We start from the raw sequence: 21165 nt of genomic DNA on the forward strand, positions 1-21165 counted from the left end.
CGCACGTGTTGTGGTCGTTTGCAATGTTGCGAGGTAGGCAGTCTGTTTTCTCTCCGCTGCGAGACGGCACTCCTCATCGTACCAGCTTGTTTTTTGTCGTTGCCGAAAACCAATTGTTTCGGCTGCAGCGGTACGCAGTGAGTTTGAGATGCCGTTCCACAGTTCCCTTATACCGAGATGCTGATGAGTGCTCTCAGAGAGCAGGAGTGCAAGTCGAGTAGAGTATTTCGTGGCTGTCTGTTGCGATTGCAGCTTTTCGACGTCGAACCTTCCTTGTGTTTGTTGACGGGCATTCTTTGCTGCACAGAGGCGGGTGCGTATCTTCGCTGCGACCAGATAATGGTCCGAGTCTATATTTGGTCCTCGGAGCGTACGCACGTCTAAAACACAGGAGACATGTCTTCCGTCTATCACAACGTGATCGATTTGGTTCCGCGTGTTTCGATCAGGAGACAGCCAAGTAGCTTGATGTATTTTCTTATGCTGGAATCTGGTACTACAGACGACCATATTTCGGGCCCCAGCGAAGTCGATCAGCCTCAGGCCGTTTGGCGATGTTTCGTCATGGAGGCTGAATTTTCCGACTGTTGTGCCAAAGACACCTTCTTTACCCACCCTGGCGTTAAAATCACCAAGCACGACTTTTACATCGTGGCGGGGGCAGCGCTCATAGGTGCGTTCTAGGCGCTCATAGAAAGCATCTTTGGGCACATCGTCCTTCTCTTCCGTTGGGGCGTGGGCGCAAATCAGCGATATGTTGAAGAACCTCGCTTTGATGCGGATTGTGGCTAGACGTTCATCCACCGGGGTGAATGCCAGGACTCTGCGACGGAGTCTCTCTCCCACCACAAATCCAACACCAAATTTGCGCTCCTTTATATGGCCGCTGTAGTAGATGTCACAAGGACCCACCTTCTTCCGTCCTTGTCCCGTCCATCGCACTTCTTGGATGGCAGTGATGTCAGCCTTAAGTCGTATGAGGACATCAACCAGCTGGGCAGAGGCACCTTCCCAATTAAGGGTCCGGACATTCCAGGTGCATGCCCTTATATCATTATCCTTAAAACGTTTGCAGGGGTCGTCATCAAAAGGGGGGTGTCTCATCCGAGGCTTTCGTAGATTTTTCATTGGGGGGTGTTTTTATGTGGTGGGTCCCAAACCCTACGCACAACCGCATAAGCGGGCTTCGCCTTCTCACTTTAGCTCGCCTTCAAACGGATGTCTGTTGGCTACCCAGAGGATACTTGGTCTAAACCGGAAGTCGTGAGCTGCTTGAACCATGTGGAGAAGAATCGTTTCTGGCCACTCCCAAGTGAGTGACAATCAAAAACTTTCCTCACTTGCGTGAACTTCTACACATGATCCCATCCTCCATATTTCCAGTCATAACTTCGAGGTCGTAGATAATTTCGTATACCTGGGAACCAGCATCAACAACACGAACAATGTCAGCCTCGAAATCCAGCGCAGAATAACTCTTGCCAACAGGTGCTACTTTGGACTGAGTAGGCAATTGAACAGTAAAGTCCTCTCTCGACGAACCAAAATCAAGCTCTACAAGTCGCTTATCATTCCCGTCCTGCTTTACGGTGCAGAAGCTTGGACGATGTCAACATCAGATGAGACGACACTAGGAGTTTTCGAGAGGAAAATTTTGCGCAAGATTTATGGTCCTCAGAACATTGGCAACGGCGAATACCGCAGACGATGGAACGATGAGCTGTACGAGTTATACGACGACATTGACATAGTTCAGCGAATAAAAAGACAGCGGCTACGCTGGCTAGGTCATGTTGTCCGAATGGACGAAAACACTCCAGCCCTGAAAGTGTTCGATGCAGTACCCGCCGGAGGAAGCCGAGGAAGGGGAAGGCCTCCACTCCGTTGGAGGGACCAGGTGGAGAGCGACCTGGTTACACTTGGGATCTCCAACTGGCGCCGAACTGCGAAGGAGAGAGACAGGTGGCGCACTATCGTCGATTCGGCTATAACCGGCTAAACGGTTGCAACGCCAATCACATACATACATACATACATATTTCCAATGTATAACTCGTACAGCTCATCGTTCAAAAATGGGCCGATCTCTAGTCCTCTAGTGATCATACCGACATCTTCCCATTAATATTGATTGATTATGCGTTCTGATGGATTTTTCTTTCTTGTTTTATTTTCATCCTTCCTACCCCGTCTCTTATTATCAATGCTTTCTTTCTTTTTCTTTTCCATCATACTTTTTCAATTGTCCACATATTTTCAGATTCTTCATTACTTTTCCATCATTCATTTTTTCCTTCCTTTTCTATGAAGCCAAACTTTTTAGTTTTTAACATTTCTGCTGCCTTTCTTCCTAACGACCCCTTGATCTCCATGAAGCTTTTAACAATGACTTTAGACCTTGCAGCTTTTAAAAGCTTTAAGAAGCTTTCGTACTTGAAGCTTGGTATGACTTCTTTGGAAGAATTGTTTAGAAATGCACTTTATATGGCTTATGCGTGAAATTCAAAAACAAACGAACAAAATTTAAGCCTCCAAAGGTATTCCAACTGATTGAGATCTTTCAACCGTTACATTGCTTGGGCCAGCCAATTCCCAATTTAATTACACTGTACATCTGAGAAATTTCTCACCCTCACAAGAAGATCGTTGCCACCTCAGCCATATGAATGACAAAAGTATTTGCGGCAACAACACATTACTTATTAACATGCTTCAAATTAACGGTTATGCGATGCCAGCACCATAAGTCGGTAGCGTGTCAAAGAACCCATTCAATTAACATATTAATTAGTAATGCAGAAGTGCATAAATGCCGACAAAGCGCGACAAATTTTAATTGAAATATGCGAAATGTTTAGTCAAAATGTAATAATCACTTTATTGTTGATCCACAAGATCACTGGGAATGATCGTCCATGACAGGCGCCAGCGATCGCCAGCTTGTGCTTTCAAGTACACACGATTAATTGCTACTAAATTGCTTGTTAATCATAAATATATGCGCTAAAAATATCCACAGTTAAGTGACTGGCGAATAAAATTTGAAAGAAGCACAAAATATAAGATCGACAAAAACCAGTTATAAGTTAGACTGTGGAAGTATTTTTTTATTTTGTTTCATTTAAGCAAATTTAATTTAGTGCAGCTGCTTAAATTGGCGTATTGTAAACAATATGAAGTGTGTGCAGTAGATATGTATTTAAATTGAGCATACTTTTAGGCGTTCTGTTTTGCTGAACCAATTTTATTTGATTTCAAGAATCATTTATTTATTATTGCAATGATATGAACCTCCGCCTTGACTTGCCGCTTTGATTGGCCACCAAGATCGTGCAATATAATTTTTCCTCTGCGGATATGTAAGGTCTAAAGTCTATGCTGACAATCCCGCTTCGATTCAGACCTTGAAGCAAAACATAACGCGTGTCATTCGCAAGTCGCAATCGAAATGCTCGAACGAGTCATCGAAGTTTGGACTCGGATGGACCATCTGAGACGTAGCCGCAGCCAACATTTGAAAGAGATAATCTTAAAAAAATGTCAAAGAATAATCTTTCGGATGATAATCAACATTTCCAATTAAATTTAAAATATATATGTGTTGAAATGAATCCCCCTTTATATGTGATAGATACTGTAGAAGAAATCATATCCGATTTGAAAAAGATGTCTAAGTTAAAAAGTTATTTACCTCAAACTGTTCGATAGTTTTATAGAATACTTATGCTCTGGACTCTATGGCTTCAAAATTTTAATAAATTTCTAAATATATGAAATATAAATTTCTTCCCGCTGAAATTTTACGAGAGTCGTCCCACTGCACTATGCGGAGAGTCTCATAATTGTAAAACTGAATCTGTAGATGCAATTACCGGCTGATCGAGAGTAACGATCTCTATTTGTTTCTCTGAAAGCAATACATCGAAACAGGTAAGGAGTAAATCTTAACATCTGTCATATAGAAGAGTTTATGAGTCTTCTTAAAACGATGCTGATATACACATATCAAGGAGTTTGTATGTCTCGCCAATTGGTAATACCAAGCGAAGCCAATTACTTCTCCACCTGGTTCTTCGAACAACCTTTTTCTCGAAAACTCCACGCCAGCAGCTGTAGAAGATTATGTAGAAGATTGTACCTTCTCTATTTAGCTCTGCAGCTCGTATTATTTTCTCCAGCATCAGATTAAAGAAATCAAACGATAGTGAGTCACCTTGTCTGAAACCTCGTCCAAACGAGAGAGAGTGGTCCTTCACGATCCTGACGGAGCTTTTGGTGTTGCTCAACGTCAGCTTACTCAGCCGTATTAGTTTTGCAGGGATACCAAATATGGACATAGTGGCATAGAGGCCTTTTTGTGCTATCGAAAGCTGCTTTAAAATCGACAAAGGGATGGTGTGTGTCGATCCTCTTTTCACGGGTCTTCTCCAAGATTTGGCGCATGGTGAAGATCTGGTTAGATGTAGATTTTCCAGGTCTAAAGCCACACTGATAAGGTCCAATCAGTTTGTTGACGGTGGGCTTTAGTCTTTCTCACAGTACGCTCCATAGAACCTTATAAGCGATGTTGAGGAGGCTTATCCCACGGTAATTCGCGCAGATTGTGAGGTCTCCCTGTAGCCTATATTATATTAACCCGGCATATCTCTCTAAAACAACAACACTGCTTGTTTTCAACATTTGATTTGCACGCAAATAGGCTTGTGTAATTTTTGATTTTTGGCCACTTTTAGTACAGATTATTTATGTGAATGCACTTTAAAACAGTATACTCGTACATATATATGTGTGTTGTGGAAAACCAACAAAAACAACAACTAACTTGCGAAAGTCCGTCGTAACAACAATGTTTTGGTAATATATGCATTTCTTCACGTCAGAAGGCAAATTAGCCAAATTTACCAAAGCACACCCAATTCGAACGAGTGTAAATGTAACAAACGCACACCAACACACACACACTGGCAATAAGTAAGTATATATGTACATGTCTCAATTGAGCACAAAGTTGAGTTGAATATTGCAGAAAAAAAGTTGTAATTTGTTATTAATATTCTTTTATTATTACAAGAAATAAACAAACAGCAAGTATTGTGGTACCACACGCCATCTGGAGCAAAATAAACTAAAAGGATGTGAAAATATGCAAAAAAGGAAAATGAAATTCCTAACCGATTTGCGTCACAGCACAAACAGCTACAAATAAGGGCAGTGTGAAAATATAAAAGCTTTGAATTGCTTGGCGAACGTTAACACTTACATTGCAAGCAGCGAACTGTCGAAGAGGCCACACAACATAGTCAATGACAAAATTGCCAAAATATAAATACTACTTTACAACGCGTAGGAAACAGGCTAAAATCATGAAGTATTTCACCGCCTTTCTCTGCCTAAGTAATTATGCAATTTTTTATAATTTTCAATATTTAATATTTAAAAAAAAATATATTTTTTTTTTTTTACTTTTTTAATTTCATTTTTTATGATCTTTAATATTTTTTGTAAATTTTTTTATTTTCCATATTCAAATATTTGTATGTCTAATAAACCCTTTCTACCCTTCTAATTTTCAGCTCTTTTCCACCTCACCGTTACCAAAACAACCAGCTGGGCTCTTATCAGCAATCAACACCAGCATCAGCAACATGGTCAACAACAACGCCAAAAACACTACTACGATGATAATTTTCCTTATGATCAGCAACGCAGCGAGCAGTGGAAAACTACTGACAGCAATAACCGTAGAGCGCGCTGCATCGACTGTCGTGACACGGAGAAGTGAACTGTGTTTTAGTTACCTCAACAAACTGTTGTTGGATTACGTATAAAATGCATTTTTAGAAAAGAATATTTTTTCTGCATGTGAAAAAATTATTTAATTTTCAAAGACTGCTAAGACTTTGTGTTTGATCACTTGCATGCGGCAATTTGAAGGTCAGCGAAATATTTTCTTTAAGTCGTTCGATAAAGAAATATTTCGCATGCTATTATTTTTTCGTTTTATGAAAAATGTGGTTTTGGTGAAAAGGTGGATAAATGAATTACTTTGCTGTAATAAATTAAAGTTAGCAATAATTTATGAAAAAATATCTCATGCTACAAAATTTTTACTTTATTTATATCATGATATATTTTATATGTGTTTTTCATTATTTATAATTTTTGAAGCAATTTTAATGTTATTTTGTTAATATACCTAAATACATATAATTTATAATAATATAATTTTAATATAATTTTTTTCAAGCTCTTTTGAGATTAATTTTGACATTAATAACGTTAGGCTTTTGCTCCCGATTTTTAATACTTAGTTGCTGAATGATGAAATAGAAGAAGGCTTCTGGAGTCAATGTCATTTCAGTATTTTAGAATCACCTTAGTATGTTACTGACTATTACTATTAAAATGAAGTATCTTAATTTTAGGAAACATGACAATAGATCCCCACCTGACCTCTGCTTGGTCAAGATCGGTGGTTTGTTATTATACGCCAAAGAACGATGGTTATTTGTATAAAGAAAAACTGCATTTGGTTCAAGAATATCTGTTGTTGTTGTTGTAACGATTATCTATCCCTGACGGAAACGGAAGGCATAAATCTAGTTGACGTCGAGGTCATCTAACGGGAGGCCCAGGAAACATGCTGTTTCGACGGGGTCGGACCAGAGGGAAAGGGGTGTTATATGAGTAGGGTTCGTTGGGCATGCAAAAAGGTGGTTAGTGTCATTCAACTCCCCTTTCGACGATCTAACCCTGTTAGGATCGGTAAATACTACTAAATCCAAGATCATCTATTCGTGACCTATGCCCCCCATCCTTTGGAATACCGAACTATTATTTAATATTTATAAAAAAGACCATTTCTATAGAATACTTGAAGACGTCAGCACTGACACCAACAAATTTTAAAAGTTGCATAAAAAAAGTTGCAAAATCACATCAGCTGTCAATTAGAATATCTTCATAAACCGAATGGATGGAGAGTGAATTTGAGATACTTGAAATGGAAGATATATTACTAAGTTCTCCTGGACAAGTTCTCTTTCGAACTCTGGTGAGGTTCATTTCATAATACAGAGATCGATCGGTTCGGCTAGTCATAGTTTAGCCTAAATGTTTTCAACATTTATACAGGAAGTAGATCTACAATACCCCAAATAGTTAGTTTTTTATCACGATTCTAAAAGCTTATATGCTGCAAAGTCGTTAATTATTTTCTGATACTAAGTAGAAGATTTAAAATTATTTGTAACAGCCTTATTTAAATGTATCTGAGATCTCTGCAAAAATTAATCCTTCTTTGAAATAAATCTATTGGCAGTTAGGGCTTCTAAAAAATCGGAAAAACGGTTTAGTCAAAATAAAGTAAAAACCATTTTCCGACAAAAGTAAAAGCAAAGCTTAAATTTTCGAAGCTTTAATTATTGAGACATTTTACTATTTACATATTCAATATGAGCTAGGTATCTGCGAATCGATAATTTATTTAAATATTTATAGTATATATAGTGTATTATATATAAAAGAATGTACGTAAAAAACCACTTCCATCGCCAACACTTAATCAAATCCTCGGCATAAACACTATTCAATCTTCAGATCTTGTGAGGTGCAACGTTTGAGCCAATGCATAACACAACGCTCCCTCGGCGTTGCCGTGAAACCCAAATCCGGACGCTTGCATATGAAAGTCTCCATTGCGCATTGATTTGCGAACTCGTGATAACACTCGCCATTAAACGCACAAACGGGGTTCAAATCAAATTTAGTGCACTGTATATCGCAATTGATTTTCGTTCCTTCGGTCTTCACTTCCACAACGACTGCATTAACCTCTGTTACCGGGGGTGCCACGTGCACAGCACGCATTGTACGCGCATGTGGCAAGTCGCTCATTTTCGGGCCACGCACTTCCGTATTTGGCAATGGCGGCACTGGTGTGACCTTTGTGAGTTGTGTGCGCACTTTTCCTTCGAAAGGCACAGCGCGTGCGGAACGGCTGTGTACCGGTAAGAGTTGTGTAGAGATCATGTGTTTTGCCACAGCGCCTACTTTTGCAGTATTGACCGGCAAAACTGCTTCCAATGGGAGCTCAGTCGTGCTGCTAGTGGTTGCTGCTGTATCGAGCGGTATACGTGGCACCAAAGGTACACGTGAGACCTCAGCTGGTAATATCGAACCGTAACCGAATAGTGGTATAAGTAGTTCAGGCTCGGCTGGGAGTAGGATTGTAGGTTCACTGGTAGTCACGGATGTGGATGGCAGTGTGACTGTTTGTAAAGTTGTTGGAGGTGCTAATGGTACAACTGTAGTTACAGTAAGACCCTCCGGTAATTCCGTGTTTGTAGTTGCTTCGGCGATTGTACTTATCTCGGTTACATCAGGTACTGTGGTGATATCGTTTGGATTTGCTGTATTGCTCACGTCTATAGCTTGTCGGCGTTTACGTTCCGGCACTGTTACATACATGAGTTGCTGCAAATTAATTGGACGTCTAAACTTTCTGGCTTTCGATTGTTGGTTATCTGAATATTGCAGATCCCAACCGTGTTCGCGCGGCTCATCAGCGTGTACGCCGCGTGCTACTAAACCACGCACATCGAAACCTTCTGGATTCAAACCTTGCGCAGCCAAGTATTGCTCGATTATCTGTTGTCGCAGGAATGCATCTGCGTAGTATGGCACTTTAACCTTAACCTTTTTAGGTGCTTGACTAACCATACCTAACCCAGGCACATGTACTGGCTCTTGCAAGGCATGCGGTAAAATTAAGCTGTATTCATCATCTTCATCCTCGTCATTCTCGTTCGAATCCGAACCATATGTTTGCTGGCGCCGTGCATTGGCACGTCTCTCCTCATTCTCATTCGAGCCGGAGCCATATGTTTGCTGGCGGCGTGCATTGCCACGTCTATCCTCATTCTCATTCGAACCCGAGCCGTATGTTTGCTTACGGCGTGCATTGCCACGTCTTTCCTGTCTACTTTCGTCCTCTTCACTGGAATCCGAGTCTGATTGCTTAGCCGAATCGGCGCGTCGTGCTGCACTAACATCAACTTGCCTGTATTGCGGCCAGTGATAGTCTTCAGCGCTGTAATCATACACTGGACGTTTGCGCAAATCACGGTCACTCGGCTGCAAATTCACTTCCTCCTCATCCAGCGGCGATAAATACATTTCGTAATCATTCGGTTTGTAGTCGAAGGCGGGATGATTATACACGGGACCTTGGCGACTTTGTGGCAGAAGTATTTGATATTTCTCTCCATTGGCATCGGTGACTACATACGGCACTCGAACTGCTTGCACGCCAAGCAGCGCTGCAGCGTGCAGGCAAATATGCAAGCGAAGAAAGTATAATTTTAATATTTCGAAGCACCCTGTATCCGTGTGCTTACTCACCTGCGGCAAATATCACAAGCAACTTCATGTTCTTCTCATCAGCGTGTTCGTTTCCACAATGTGCGGGCTCACTTCAAATGTGGGGTTTTATATAGAATTTCATTTTAAAACAACATGCTGAGTCAGTTAATTATCTGTACTGTGTGTTTCGCTTATTTTTAGCGCTTTTGGTGGTTAACACTTTTACTGTACTCGCATTTAAATTTAGATATATTGTAGGTGCGTGCAGCAGACAGCATTTGTAACTGGCGTCAAAAGCAATACTTACACATTCACGCGTGCTGCGCCGAAGCTTGTCTTCGCTCTCAACCGTTTCAACACTCGTTTCATTATCCTGCCTTTATTTATGTATTGATTAAATTTATGCGTTCACACTCATACACATACAAAGATTATAATAAAAGTGCGTGTTGCTTTCTTTAAATTTTTAATGTGTATTGTTGTTGATTTGTTATTGTACATTCTTTTCTCATATAAAAATGCATATGTAGTCGTTACGGCGAAATATTCCACAGCCGGTCTTTCAGTTTTTTTTTATTTTTTGTTGATCCTTATTTGTATTTTTGGACAACATTCCGCGTCAACAACTGATTGTAGTTTATTAGGCTGTTAACACAGTATAACATTTACTTTCCCATAATTTATTAGAAACGAACTCAGCAGACAACCAAGTAAGATTATAAGGTTGGCAATGAGTTCGCCAAGTCCAAAATTCTTAAAAACACGTGCTTTTTCGTTCCTAAGACTGATTTCAGTACAATCTGGTCTCCGTCCTTAAGCGGACTTGGATTTTTAGGCTGTCAAATACTGTCAGCTCGGCAGTCTTCCTAAAACATCAACTGTAATAGCGAAAAAAAAAATTATTGAAGGCTTAATTTATTGTTGATAAATTGAAGGTTTTAGCAGATTTCGGTTCTGACTCTGAAACATATCTCCATTACTCTCGTACCAAAATATATAATATTAGCAGACCACTCCTTCGCACGTACTTAAACAAACATTTCAAAAGTTATAAGTTTTTACATACTCTCCTATACATAAGTTGTCCATCTCTCTGATTATGAAGGCGTTGAGAACGCTCAGAGTTCGACGCCCTTGTGCGAGCTTGTATACTTCTAATATTTGGTTCTTAAAGCCGCTGCGCACGCTCCGTACTCGACTCTCAAGCGCGTACTTGGGAGTTTTTGAAATTTTGTTCAGCAAGCAGCTGCGAGCACTCGTTGCTCGACTCTCTGGCACGCGATTGTGATCCTAAGAGAAAAGAAGAAATGACTTGCAGGACGATTTTCAGTTTCTGATTAAGATTCTCCATCAAGGAGTCTTTTTGATACACGCACCTGGGAACTATTTCCAGAAAGTTGAGATTTTAGCAATAAATATAGCCTATGTTAACAATGGTGAAAGAATTTTTAAAATTGGCACAGTAGTTTTTGAGTTTCTTCATTACAGACAAAAATCCAAAAGTATTCTTGTTATCGTGGTATCATTCATCATACGCATCACTACGAGTTCCAGATATAAAAGAATAAATATAGCAAAGGATTAACCCAAATTATACGATATACATATCACAACGATGATCATTATTGAAATACCAAGGTAGCATTCAGGACCACTTTTCATTCCAGAGAGAGCATTGGTTTCAAAGTTTACGTGAAGTAATGCATCGGAAGCGATCGGGTGATCAATGGAATTTTCAACAAGTTTATGTCCCATTCGAGACCGTTTGCGGTTGAATTTCTACCAACTATTATGTATATGTATACGCCTACCTTGACCACTGTACTCACCAGATTTGACGCCTTCTGACTTTTTCATACTACCAGAATTCCAACATTGGATTCTGTGAACCTATTGTGAGAAGAATGTTTAATAACGTCTTCTCTTTTTTCTCTAATAGTTGTACTATAAACCAGGGTCTGGTCATGTACAAAATTATTTATGATTTTATTAAAGTGGATTCTATAGCTTCAATTAAGGATATATATCCGTTTTCACCATCTTCCATCCTGCTCAAAGATACCTTGGGACACTACTATTGTTAGGAATAAGTTAGTTAGACTTCGCAAGGCTCATAAATAATCGCATAAATTGAAATCGAAAAAAATTCAAATTTCCATAGATATTACGAAACATAGTCCGATTAAGAGGACATCTTCATTTTAGATATGCGATAATAATATTGATCCGAAAAACTGCGACAGTAATGATCATATTGAACTCATTACAAAGGGAGTTCCTGAGTTAATCTAGTAGATTGAGTCAATTATGAATTAATTTTAATAAATTTCAAAACACTTTATTATCCATAATACTTCAAAATAATTTTGCACAAAGTTTTAAATTTTGTATGAAAGCAAAAAATAGATATTACAAAAATCAAATTTATTATTTAACCGCAGCTACAGGAACCACGGCAGGAGCTTTGGTTGCGCTTACAACTGGAGCTGCTGCCGGTGCCGTTTTGACTGCTCCCAAAGGCGGAGTTTGAGCACCCAAGTTTTGCAGGTTTATACCCCTAGCCGCTAGTGTTTGCGCGATAATTTGCTGTTTGATTTCAGGAGTCACGAAACGTGGCACTTTCACCTTGACCGCTTGCACAACAGGACGACTGACGACACCAACTCCAGGTAAGTTGAGTGATTGTTGCCCAGTTGCGGGCAATAGGATTTTGTATTCCTCCTCACTGGATTCCAACGAACCCGTTACTGTAATGTATGGCAATTGTACTGCTTGTACACAGACGAAGGCTGCGTTTGGGATTTGGAAGAAAGGATGTTACGTTCAACTTGAGTCTGTCAACTTCAAAGTCGGTTGTTTTACTCACCTGCGACGAAAATCACTAGGTACTTCATGTTGTTAAGTTTAAGCTTTGCTCATTAATGTCTATAATCCAGAATGTTACGGCTTTTATATTGTAATCACAACAAATTGGACGCACCTTAAGTAGTAAATTTAGTTAAAAATAATATTAATTTTACCATTGTTTTAATGCTAATGAAACCTGTTATCAGTTGGTCTCGCCAAGTTCAATTACACACACCCTACTTCTTCACAAAGAAAAAACACATCGTCCAATACTTTTTATTTTATTATTATATTATCAACATATTGTTGTTTAACTGGAGATATGACTTTATAACACTTTTTCTCTCTCTCTCTCTCCCTTTCTCTAACTATCTTTTTGCAATACTTCGGGACACTTTTTATTCGTCACATTTGCTTAACGCTTAACTTCTCAATATACTTATTAATATACATAGTTTCATTCTTAACACTGTCCCGATTTTTTTCTTTTCTTTTTTTTTATTATTAAGTGTTAATTTATTGGGTTAATCGTAACATCTGATCCGAGACATTGTGCGTTTACTCGTATGTGTTATGTTTCGTTTAAAATTGATTTATTGTTGGTTCCCGATTACGCATTTCTGATCATACTTAAATATATAAAAATACACACACTTGAAGTAATTTCCGTTTAATTGAATTAAGCTGATTTTGTATTGTTGAATTGAGGAGGTCGGAAGTCGCATAACCCGAAGCGACTATATTTAAGTAGCACTTGTAGGCTTATGGTATTATCATTGAAGCCGAAATAAACACCATAAAAACGCTGAGTTTAATACAAGTTTTGAGCTTCTTCTGTGACTTTTCGCCTCCTACCCGAGTGAGAAACTATTGGTTTGTGCTATGCCTTCTTCATATTGGGACATGTATTAAATTTTATAGATCCAGAGTTAGAAACTATCGGTTTGTGCTATATCCTCTTCATATTGGGACATACATTAAATTTTATAGATCTGTTATATGAAGTCTAAAATTAAAACATCCCTACAAAAGCTCTGTTAAACGCCATATCTCCTGTCATCAAACAAACAGTCGGCGCATTCGCGTCTTGGCTCCCACGTCACTGTTGACAGTCATAACTTTGAAGTTGTAGATAATTTTGTTTATCTGGGAACCAGCATTAACAACACCAACAATGTCAGCCTTGAAATCCAACGCAGAATCACTCTTGCCAACAGGTGCTCCTTTGGACTGAGTAGGCAATTGAAAAGTAAAGTCCTCTCTCGACGAACCAAAATCAAACTCATTATTCCCGTCCTGATGTATGGCGCTGAAGCGTGGACGATGACAACATCCGATGAGACGAATCTTGGGGTTTTCGAGAGAAAGGTTTTGCGCAAGATTTATGGTCCTCTAAACATTGGCAACGGCGAATACCGCAGACGATTTATACGACGACATTGACATAGTTCAGCGAATAAAAAGACAGCGGCTACGCTGGCTAGGTCATGTTGTACGGATGGAAGAAAACACTCCAGCTCTGAAAGTATTCGATGCAGTACCCGCTGGAGGAAGCCGCGGAAGAGGACGACCTCCACTCCGGTGGAAAGACCAAGTGTAAAGTGACCTGGCTTCACTTGGTGTTTCCAGTTGGCGCCAAAAAGCAAAAAGGAGGAATGAGTGGCGTGCTCTGGTGGATTCGACTATAATCGCTTAAAGCGGTTCCTACGCCAAATATATATATATATATAATATTGTACACCTTGAGAATCTGGGTCCGCACATGTTTTCAAGCAAGCATTTTGCAATGACAGCGAAGAGCATAACAACAGGCCTAATAAAAATTTCAGTGACTTTGCACTCCGGTCTCGGAATTCACTCTTTATTAACAAATATCAAACAGTTACAAAGTTTTTCCTCGTTTAAAGGTATAAGTCCTTAGTTTGACTTAGCGGATCCCTTTGGTTAGCTCACAACATCGGGATGTACTTAGATATATGGTACTTCAGGTACTGCTGGCACTTCCAGAGCCGAAAATCCTGCTGGTGCTGCCAGCACTACGTGCACCACCTTCTCTTCACCATCAACGACGACATTGTTAGCAACGGCACTAGTTTCCACTGAGACACCCTTAGTGGCGGCAGTTGCAAGTGGAAGCTCTCGCTGTTGATGTACAAACGAGCCGGCGGTTGGTGCGACAGGAACAATACTGCTCTCTGTTGTTGGTGACTCTAACACAAAGTCTGGCGCTGATCTTTGTCCATATTGGGTTAGGATCACATATCTTTGTAATCCGCCAACCTTACCTGGACGATGCGATAAAACTAGACGCGGTGAAAGCTCAGCTGCATAGTCTTCATCGCTGTATTCATAGACGTGATGTCTGCCTAAATCCTTGCCTTGCACTGTAAGCAGCGCTGCGTAGCGTAATGTGAAAGGAAAGCATGTAAAATTTTAATATTTTATACATTCTGTAATAGTATGCTAACTTACCAGCGAAAAATATTACAAGCAACTTCATATTCTTTCAGCAACACCCTTACTCCCACAATAAACAGATTCGCTTCAAATGCGCGGTTTTATAGAAAATTTCAATATTTCACAACATGCGGTGTCAGCCAATTCGTTGGTACTGAATTTATTTTCAGCAATTTTTCTGACTAACACATTTGGTGTATTTCAACGTAAATTTGATTATGAGTATTGGAGTACGAATTGTGTATTTACAAGTTTTGACTTTATATTCCCTCAACCAATTTCACCATACCGTTATCAGGTAAATACTGTGAACTCGAGTGCATTCCTCAAAATAACTTGAGAAAACCACAAATATTGAAATGTTAAAGAAATTACTTTGCGCTTCTACTACGGATAAAATATGGAAATCGCTCGAAAATCCAGCTAATGACGTATCATATTGAGCCGACGTCAAGAAAAAATTTAATTGAAATATTTGAAAATCATCAACTCAAATATCTTATAAATATGTAGTCCTTTGATGTCCGCAGTCAGTGCCGAGTCAGATGTTTCGTCGCTTTCGAAAACATTGTTTGAACCTGTATACTCTTGATTAAGATACTCATTCCAGCAGCTTAAGGTCATCTAAATGAATTGCCTCCTCACTACTAATAGAATACCAATCTTCGGTTAGAAAACCTTCAACTATGTAAATGGTAAACTAAAACTTAACACAACCCCTAATATAGACTGCACTAAGTAACTTAATTAAGATGGCACCAGAAAGAAATCCTCATGATGGATTGTGGGACATTCTATTTATTATGTTTAAGGAGATCCATTAAGTTTGAATAATCGAGCGACGAACTTCTAGGTCATGATTATATATATATATTTGGCGTAGGAACCGCTTTAAGCGATTATAGCCGAATCCACCAGAGGGCGCCACTCATTCCTCCTTTTTGCTTTTCGGCGCCAACTGGAAACACCAAGTGAAGCCAGGTCACTTTGCACTTGGTCTTTCCACCGGAGTGGAGGTCGTCCTCTTCCGCGGCTTCCTCCAGCGAGTACTGCATCGAATACTTTCAGAGCTGGAGTGTTTTCTTCCATCCGTACAACATGACCTAGCCATTGTAGCCGCTGTCTTTTTATTCGCTGAACTATGTCAATGTCGTCGTATAAATCGTACAGCTCATCGTTCCATCGTCTGCGGTATTCGCCGTTGCCAATGTTTAGAGGACCATAAATCTTGCGCAAAACCTTTCTCTCGAAAACCCCAAGAGTCGTCTCATCGGATGTTGTCATCGTCCACGCTTCAGCGCCATACATCAGGACGGGAATAATGAGCGACTTATAGAGTTTGATTTTGGTTCGTCGAGAGAGGTTATGATTAAGACGAGAATATCTTGAACTCATCGTAAAGTGGACAAATACATGTTTAATTTAATTATGCTTAATTGCGTCTCAGCACAGTTTGTTGGTTAAGGAATTCCTATCTTCACTATCGCTGGTATCATTAAACTTTTCGATTAGTTTAGTCTGTGTTCCTGGCCACAGCGGAATCGCGGGAAATTGTAATGCCGATGAGCTTGCAAGGTTAGGAACGTCCGTCTCTCTATTAGTAGCATGGAGCACCGTTGTCCTATTGCGGTTTGCTAATGGGCAGGTTGCCCTCGTCTGGGCTAAGCAGGCGCTGGTCAGTCAATAGCGCTTGCAAAGTCGCCAGATACTTTTGGCCCAATGTAAACCGCTGGAGGTTTACCGAGCTCATCGCATTTAGTAAAGTTTACCTCTTAGTCTCTCTTAGTCGTAGGGGTTCATACTAGACACTGTCCCAACGTGATCCACGCGTTAAGGTTGAAAATCTTAACGGATGCTAGCTGTAGAAGCTGCATCGAGGAGGACGAGGAGGAATCATCTCATCACTTTCTTCTGGAATGTCCCGCCTTTGCGAGTTCAAGAAAAAGATTTATCGGATTTCATTTTTTCGAACAAGCTTGTGAAAAAGCGAATATAGCAGTTAAAAATATCTGCAGATTTGTAGTAGGTTCAGGGCACTTTGTCGACTCCTAATTGGTAATCTAGAGGGATCAAGGTTTCACAAAGGACTGTCTTTTACAGCCTACGTGTGTTTCCCTATGGGAACCTTTGGTTACAATCTAACCTAAACTAACCTAGTATCAGCACAAAATTCAAAAATCTTGCAGAAACCACTTTTATCAATGTTTCTTTATTCACATGCTCAGGAGCTTGAGTAATTTATTTATGAATTCCTCAAAAAAAAAATATTTATATTTACAAGAAGTTTGAAAAAAGTTAATATGCTTTATTTTTCATAATACTTTAAAAAAATTACAACAATTTCTTGACGGGTTTAAATTTTGTATGAAATAATAATTAAGTAATAATAAAAATAATATTAATTATTTTCAGACAGGCACAGCGACCACCGCGGGGGCGTTGGTTGCGCTCACTACATCGGGAACCGCTGTCGCCAAGGGTTGTATTTGCAGCTGTGGTACCACTGGCTCCACTGGAAGCGTTGGCAACTCTCTAATCAGTGGCACAATAGGAAGCTTGGGTACTTCTGGTGTAATTGGTATCGTTGTCTGTTTACCGGTTTCGATGGGATTAGCAGACACTGCTAGAGTATCAATTATGGCTGCACCGGTGCTTGCTGTTGCACCCTTAGTGGCCACTTGACGCTGTTGACGCGGCAACTCATTTGCAGTTTGGGCTACGTTGGCAACTCCCACAGTCGGAGTTTGTGCAGCTAAGCTTTGCAGGCTTATACCTCTAGCCGCTAGTGTTTGTGTGATAATTTGCTGTTTGATTTCAGGACTGACGAAGCGTGGCACTTTTACTTTCACCGCTTGCAGCAAAGGACGACTGATTATGCCAACACCCGGTAAGCTGAGTGGCCGTTGACCAGTGGCGGGCAGGTGAATGCTGTACTCCTCTTCGCTGGATTCCCACGAACCCGATACTGTTATGTATGGTAAGTGATGCGCTTGTACGCAGACGAAGGCTGCATTTGGAATTGGAAGAAAGGATATTTAGATTTAGTGCTTGAGTTTGACAACTTCCAAGTCGTGGTTTTTACTTACCGGCGATGAAAATCACTAGGTACTTCATGTTGTTAAGTTTAAGCTTTGCTCGTTAATGTCTATAATCCTGCATGTAACGGCTTTTATATTGTAATCGTTACATTGGGCACACCTCAAGTGATTAATACTGCTAAAAATATTATCAATCTTACAATTGTCTTAATACTAAAGAAACTTGTTACCAGTTGGTCCAACCCGGTTCAATTACATGCTGTTTACATTCACAAAAATTATAAAAACATTATTTTTACAACAACAGTTCTTTACAGTTTGATCTGGTGTTATCTCGCTGTCTCTTTCTCGGTAATGCGTTGAGTCAAGTTTTATTCATCAAATTTGCTTATTGCTTAATGCTCAATATATTTATTAATATTCACTGCTTCAATCTTAACTCTTCTCCGTACACCTTCTTTACAAAGTGCAAATTTATTGGGTTAATCGTAACATCTGTTTCACTTTATTATACATACGTACACAAGTCATGCTTCGTTTTAATTTGATTTATTATTTGTTCTTGATGACGTACTCTTAAATATATAAATATACACACACTTCTAAGGGTTTACTTTTCCATTGAATCATTGTTTCAACTGAACTTGTTGCTTTCTCAATTTTATTTTATTTTATATTGCTTGAATGATTGAAATGGGACGTTGGAAGCTGTTTAGCTGGAATCGACCACACTTAATACATTAAGGTACTCTCTTTGAAGCCCAATTAAACATGATTCAACAACCACCGTGTTGTTTAACATATGTTTTAAGATTCTGTGAACTGAGTTTCTTGGAAGCTGTCTTCCTCGGTTCAATACTTCACATTTTAGCCTTTCGTTGAATCCGAGGAATTCATTTTACACTATTGAATTCACAAAAGACATCAGAATACACTAACTTCTTCTTCTTGACTGGCGTGGGTACAGCTTACGTGATTATAGCCGAGTCCACAACTGCGCGTCATTCATTCCTCCCTTTGGCAGTTTGGCGACAATTGGTAATACCAAGTGAAAGCAGTTCCTTTTCCACCTGGTCCTTCCAACGGAATGGAGGTCTCCCTATTCCTCGGCTTCCACCAGCGGGTACTGCATCGAACACTTTCAAAGCTGGGGTGCTTTCGTCCAATCGAACAACATAACCTAGCCGGCGCAGTCGCTGTCTTTTTTATTCGTTGAACTATGACAATGTCGTCGAATACCTCATACAGCTCATAATTCCATCATTTGTGTTATTCGCTGTTGCCAATGTTTAAGGGACCAAAATCTTCTGCAAAGACTCCTTCTCCGACACTAACTACTTTTCATGCGTACGGGTATCAAACAAATATCGGTTTCATGTCAAAGAAATTCATCTAATGGAGGAACCCGAAATCGAATTGATTATCCAACCTAGTAAATATCCACATACACAGTTACGTATTATGCTTAGTAGTCGAGGTCATAAATGACCAAATATAAACTATGTCATCTCTCTGAACAATCAATCATCAGTTAGTGACCTTCCAATAGGACTCTTTGTTCTAAGGTAAGGTAAGGTAAGCTGAGCCTTGAAGACAAATCAACTAAGAAGAAGATTGAAAAATAATTTTCAAGGGACCAGAAACTATTTATGAACTTATTCCCTCAGACATTGATCATCGGTTTGGTGCGGAATGCAGTAGAGATAAAAAGGCGGTATGAAGTCTAAAATAAACAAGACTTTTAATTTGTCTACCACTAGAAAAGATATACAGTTCTCAAATCAATGATCGTTCGACAGAAAATAATTATTTTTACGATAAAAACATTAAAAAGCTTTGGTCTTGGTCTTGAACTGGAACCAAGAAACACAATTGATATACAATAAAAGGAATGATTGAGCTTAACAAAGATATCATTACCACAATTAATGGAATATCTTCGACAAAAAAGCGGGTAAAACTATTAGGTCGAACATGAAACAATTGAAACTAAGAAACAGCTTGAATATATAAGACTTTTTTAAATATTGAAAGATAAGCAATTAATAAATCATAACCAATCGAACAACGATATTAAAACTTAATAATTTTTGTGTAGAATTTGCGCCCCTAAAAGAGGTCAGTTTTATTGTAAAGTACTGTTTAATAACAAAAAAAATACACAAAATATTTCAAGATGTAAGTGATTTATGCATCTAAAATTGCTCTGAACAGAAGCTCTTCCGGTACTACTGGAGTTGATAATCCTGCTGGAGCTATCGGTACTATAGGTGACACCTTCTCTTCACCGGTTATGACGACATTATCAGCGACGTCACCAGTTTCCACAGTTGCAAGTGGAAGCGCTCGCTGTTGACGTACAAACAAGCCGGCGGTTGGTGCGACATTGACTGTACCGCTCTGCTGTGGAGGTGGAGTGTGTAGAGTCAAACCACGTGCAGCTAGGGTCTGTGTGATAATTTGCTGCTTGAGTTCCGGACTGACGAAGCGTGGCACTTTCACTTTGACCGCTTGTAAAATGGGTTGACTATACACGCCCACACCTGGTAAGCTCAGCGGTGGTTGATTATTAGAAGTGACGAGCACGCGATACTCCTCTTCACTGGATTCGGATGAGCCATCATAGAATCCATATGGAATATGATAGGCTTGAACGCAGAGGAGAACTGGAAGGGAATGTTGTTTTATTGCTTATAACTGTAATATGAAATACTTAATTGTTGCAAACTTACTTGCAGCGAGGAGCACAAGGAATTTCATGTTGTATGATAAATGTTTGACTCAGTTATGTCTTTAGCTATGTATGGTATCCTTTTTATATAAAATTTTTTGGTTGTTACAAGTTGAGTAGATGGATGTTCCAGCATTGTTTTGATTTCGAGTTAATTGGTCTGTTGTTGGCTTGTTCAAAGTCCAATTTGTTACTCATCTTCGACACCTCGTGACATAGTGTGGTTTTTACCACACCCTCACTTTGTAAGAATCTGCAGATTGAAAGCTCTTTTGTTTTTAACTCCTCTGCGCGTCAATTGATGGGTTTATCTTGATACTTTTATTAAATTAGCACACCTTTCATCTTTGGTTTGTGTATTTATATACGTGTAGATACATATCTGTAATGACTTTAAATGCAATATGATGGCAGCTGATCGCGGCGCTTAATTTATCTGTTTATTCAAATCGATTTGTTAACCACACAAAGTTGCTTTTTATTGTTTCTTCAATTGGTTTTTACGTTTAATTTTACTTCTCCTTCAGTTACGGGTTCTCCACTGTTTGTAGCCGCAGTTTCTGGGTTTCGATTACAACATGACACACCGTTTATACATATTTTCATAAAGAACTTCGACCAGCCTCCGTCAGCTGCAATGACGAAAAGGTCTACATAAAAGCAAATCTTAACTTGTCGTTGGCTCTAATCAAAACGCAAGTCTCATTAACTAAATCCAGGATTATACGA

At 39.4% G+C, this 21165-nt stretch overlaps 5 protein-coding genes across 5 annotated transcripts; all 5 read right to left on the minus strand.

Annotated features, from left to right (window-relative positions):
- Window positions 1-7401: 7401 nt before the first annotated feature.
- LOC105209973 (uncharacterized) lies at window positions 7402-9562 on the minus strand. The gene is made up of 2 exons (XM_011180680.2): window positions 9403-9562; window positions 7402-9320 (listed from the first exon to the last, which is right to left on the minus strand). Exons 1-2 carry the CDS (start codon window positions 9428-9430, stop codon window positions 7585-7587), a joined length of 1764 nt encoding a protein of 587 aa, XP_011178982.1. The 5' UTR covers window positions 9431-9562; the 3' UTR covers window positions 7402-7584.
- Window positions 9563-11675: 2113 nt separating this feature from the next.
- On the minus strand, window positions 11676-12362 carry LOC105209979 (uncharacterized). Its single transcript, XM_011180692.3, has 2 exons — window positions 12230-12362; window positions 11676-12152 (listed from the first exon to the last, which is right to left on the minus strand). Exons 1-2 carry the CDS (start codon window positions 12255-12257, stop codon window positions 11791-11793), a joined length of 390 nt encoding a protein of 129 aa, XP_011178994.1. The 5' UTR covers window positions 12258-12362; the 3' UTR covers window positions 11676-11790.
- Window positions 12363-14032: 1670 nt separating this feature from the next.
- LOC105209989 (uncharacterized) lies at window positions 14033-14924 on the minus strand. The gene is made up of 2 exons (XM_011180704.2): window positions 14683-14924; window positions 14033-14606 (listed from the first exon to the last, which is right to left on the minus strand). The coding sequence occupies exons 1-2, from the start codon at window positions 14708-14710 to the stop codon at window positions 14179-14181; spliced, it is 456 nt and encodes a 151-aa protein (XP_011179006.1). The 5' UTR covers window positions 14711-14924; the 3' UTR covers window positions 14033-14178.
- Window positions 14925-16951: 2027 nt separating this feature from the next.
- LOC105210010 (uncharacterized) lies at window positions 16952-17911 on the minus strand. The gene is made up of 2 exons (XM_011180725.2): window positions 17754-17911; window positions 16952-17674 (listed from the first exon to the last, which is right to left on the minus strand). Exons 1-2 carry the CDS (start codon window positions 17779-17781, stop codon window positions 17076-17078), a joined length of 627 nt encoding a protein of 208 aa, XP_011179027.1. The 5' UTR covers window positions 17782-17911; the 3' UTR covers window positions 16952-17075.
- Window positions 17912-19792: 1881 nt separating this feature from the next.
- LOC105209999 (uncharacterized) lies at window positions 19793-20734 on the minus strand. The gene is made up of 2 exons (XM_011180713.2): window positions 20438-20734; window positions 19793-20371 (listed from the first exon to the last, which is right to left on the minus strand). The coding sequence occupies exons 1-2, from the start codon at window positions 20463-20465 to the stop codon at window positions 19893-19895; spliced, it is 507 nt and encodes a 168-aa protein (XP_011179015.1). The 5' UTR covers window positions 20466-20734; the 3' UTR covers window positions 19793-19892.
- Window positions 20735-21165: the final 431 nt, after the last annotated feature.

The sequence above is a fragment of the Zeugodacus cucurbitae genome, chromosome 4 (assembly GCF_028554725.1).
Source record: "Zeugodacus cucurbitae isolate PBARC_wt_2022May chromosome 4, idZeuCucr1.2, whole genome shotgun sequence".
Classification (NCBI taxonomy): Eukaryota; Metazoa; Arthropoda; class Insecta; order Diptera; family Tephritidae; genus Zeugodacus; species Zeugodacus cucurbitae.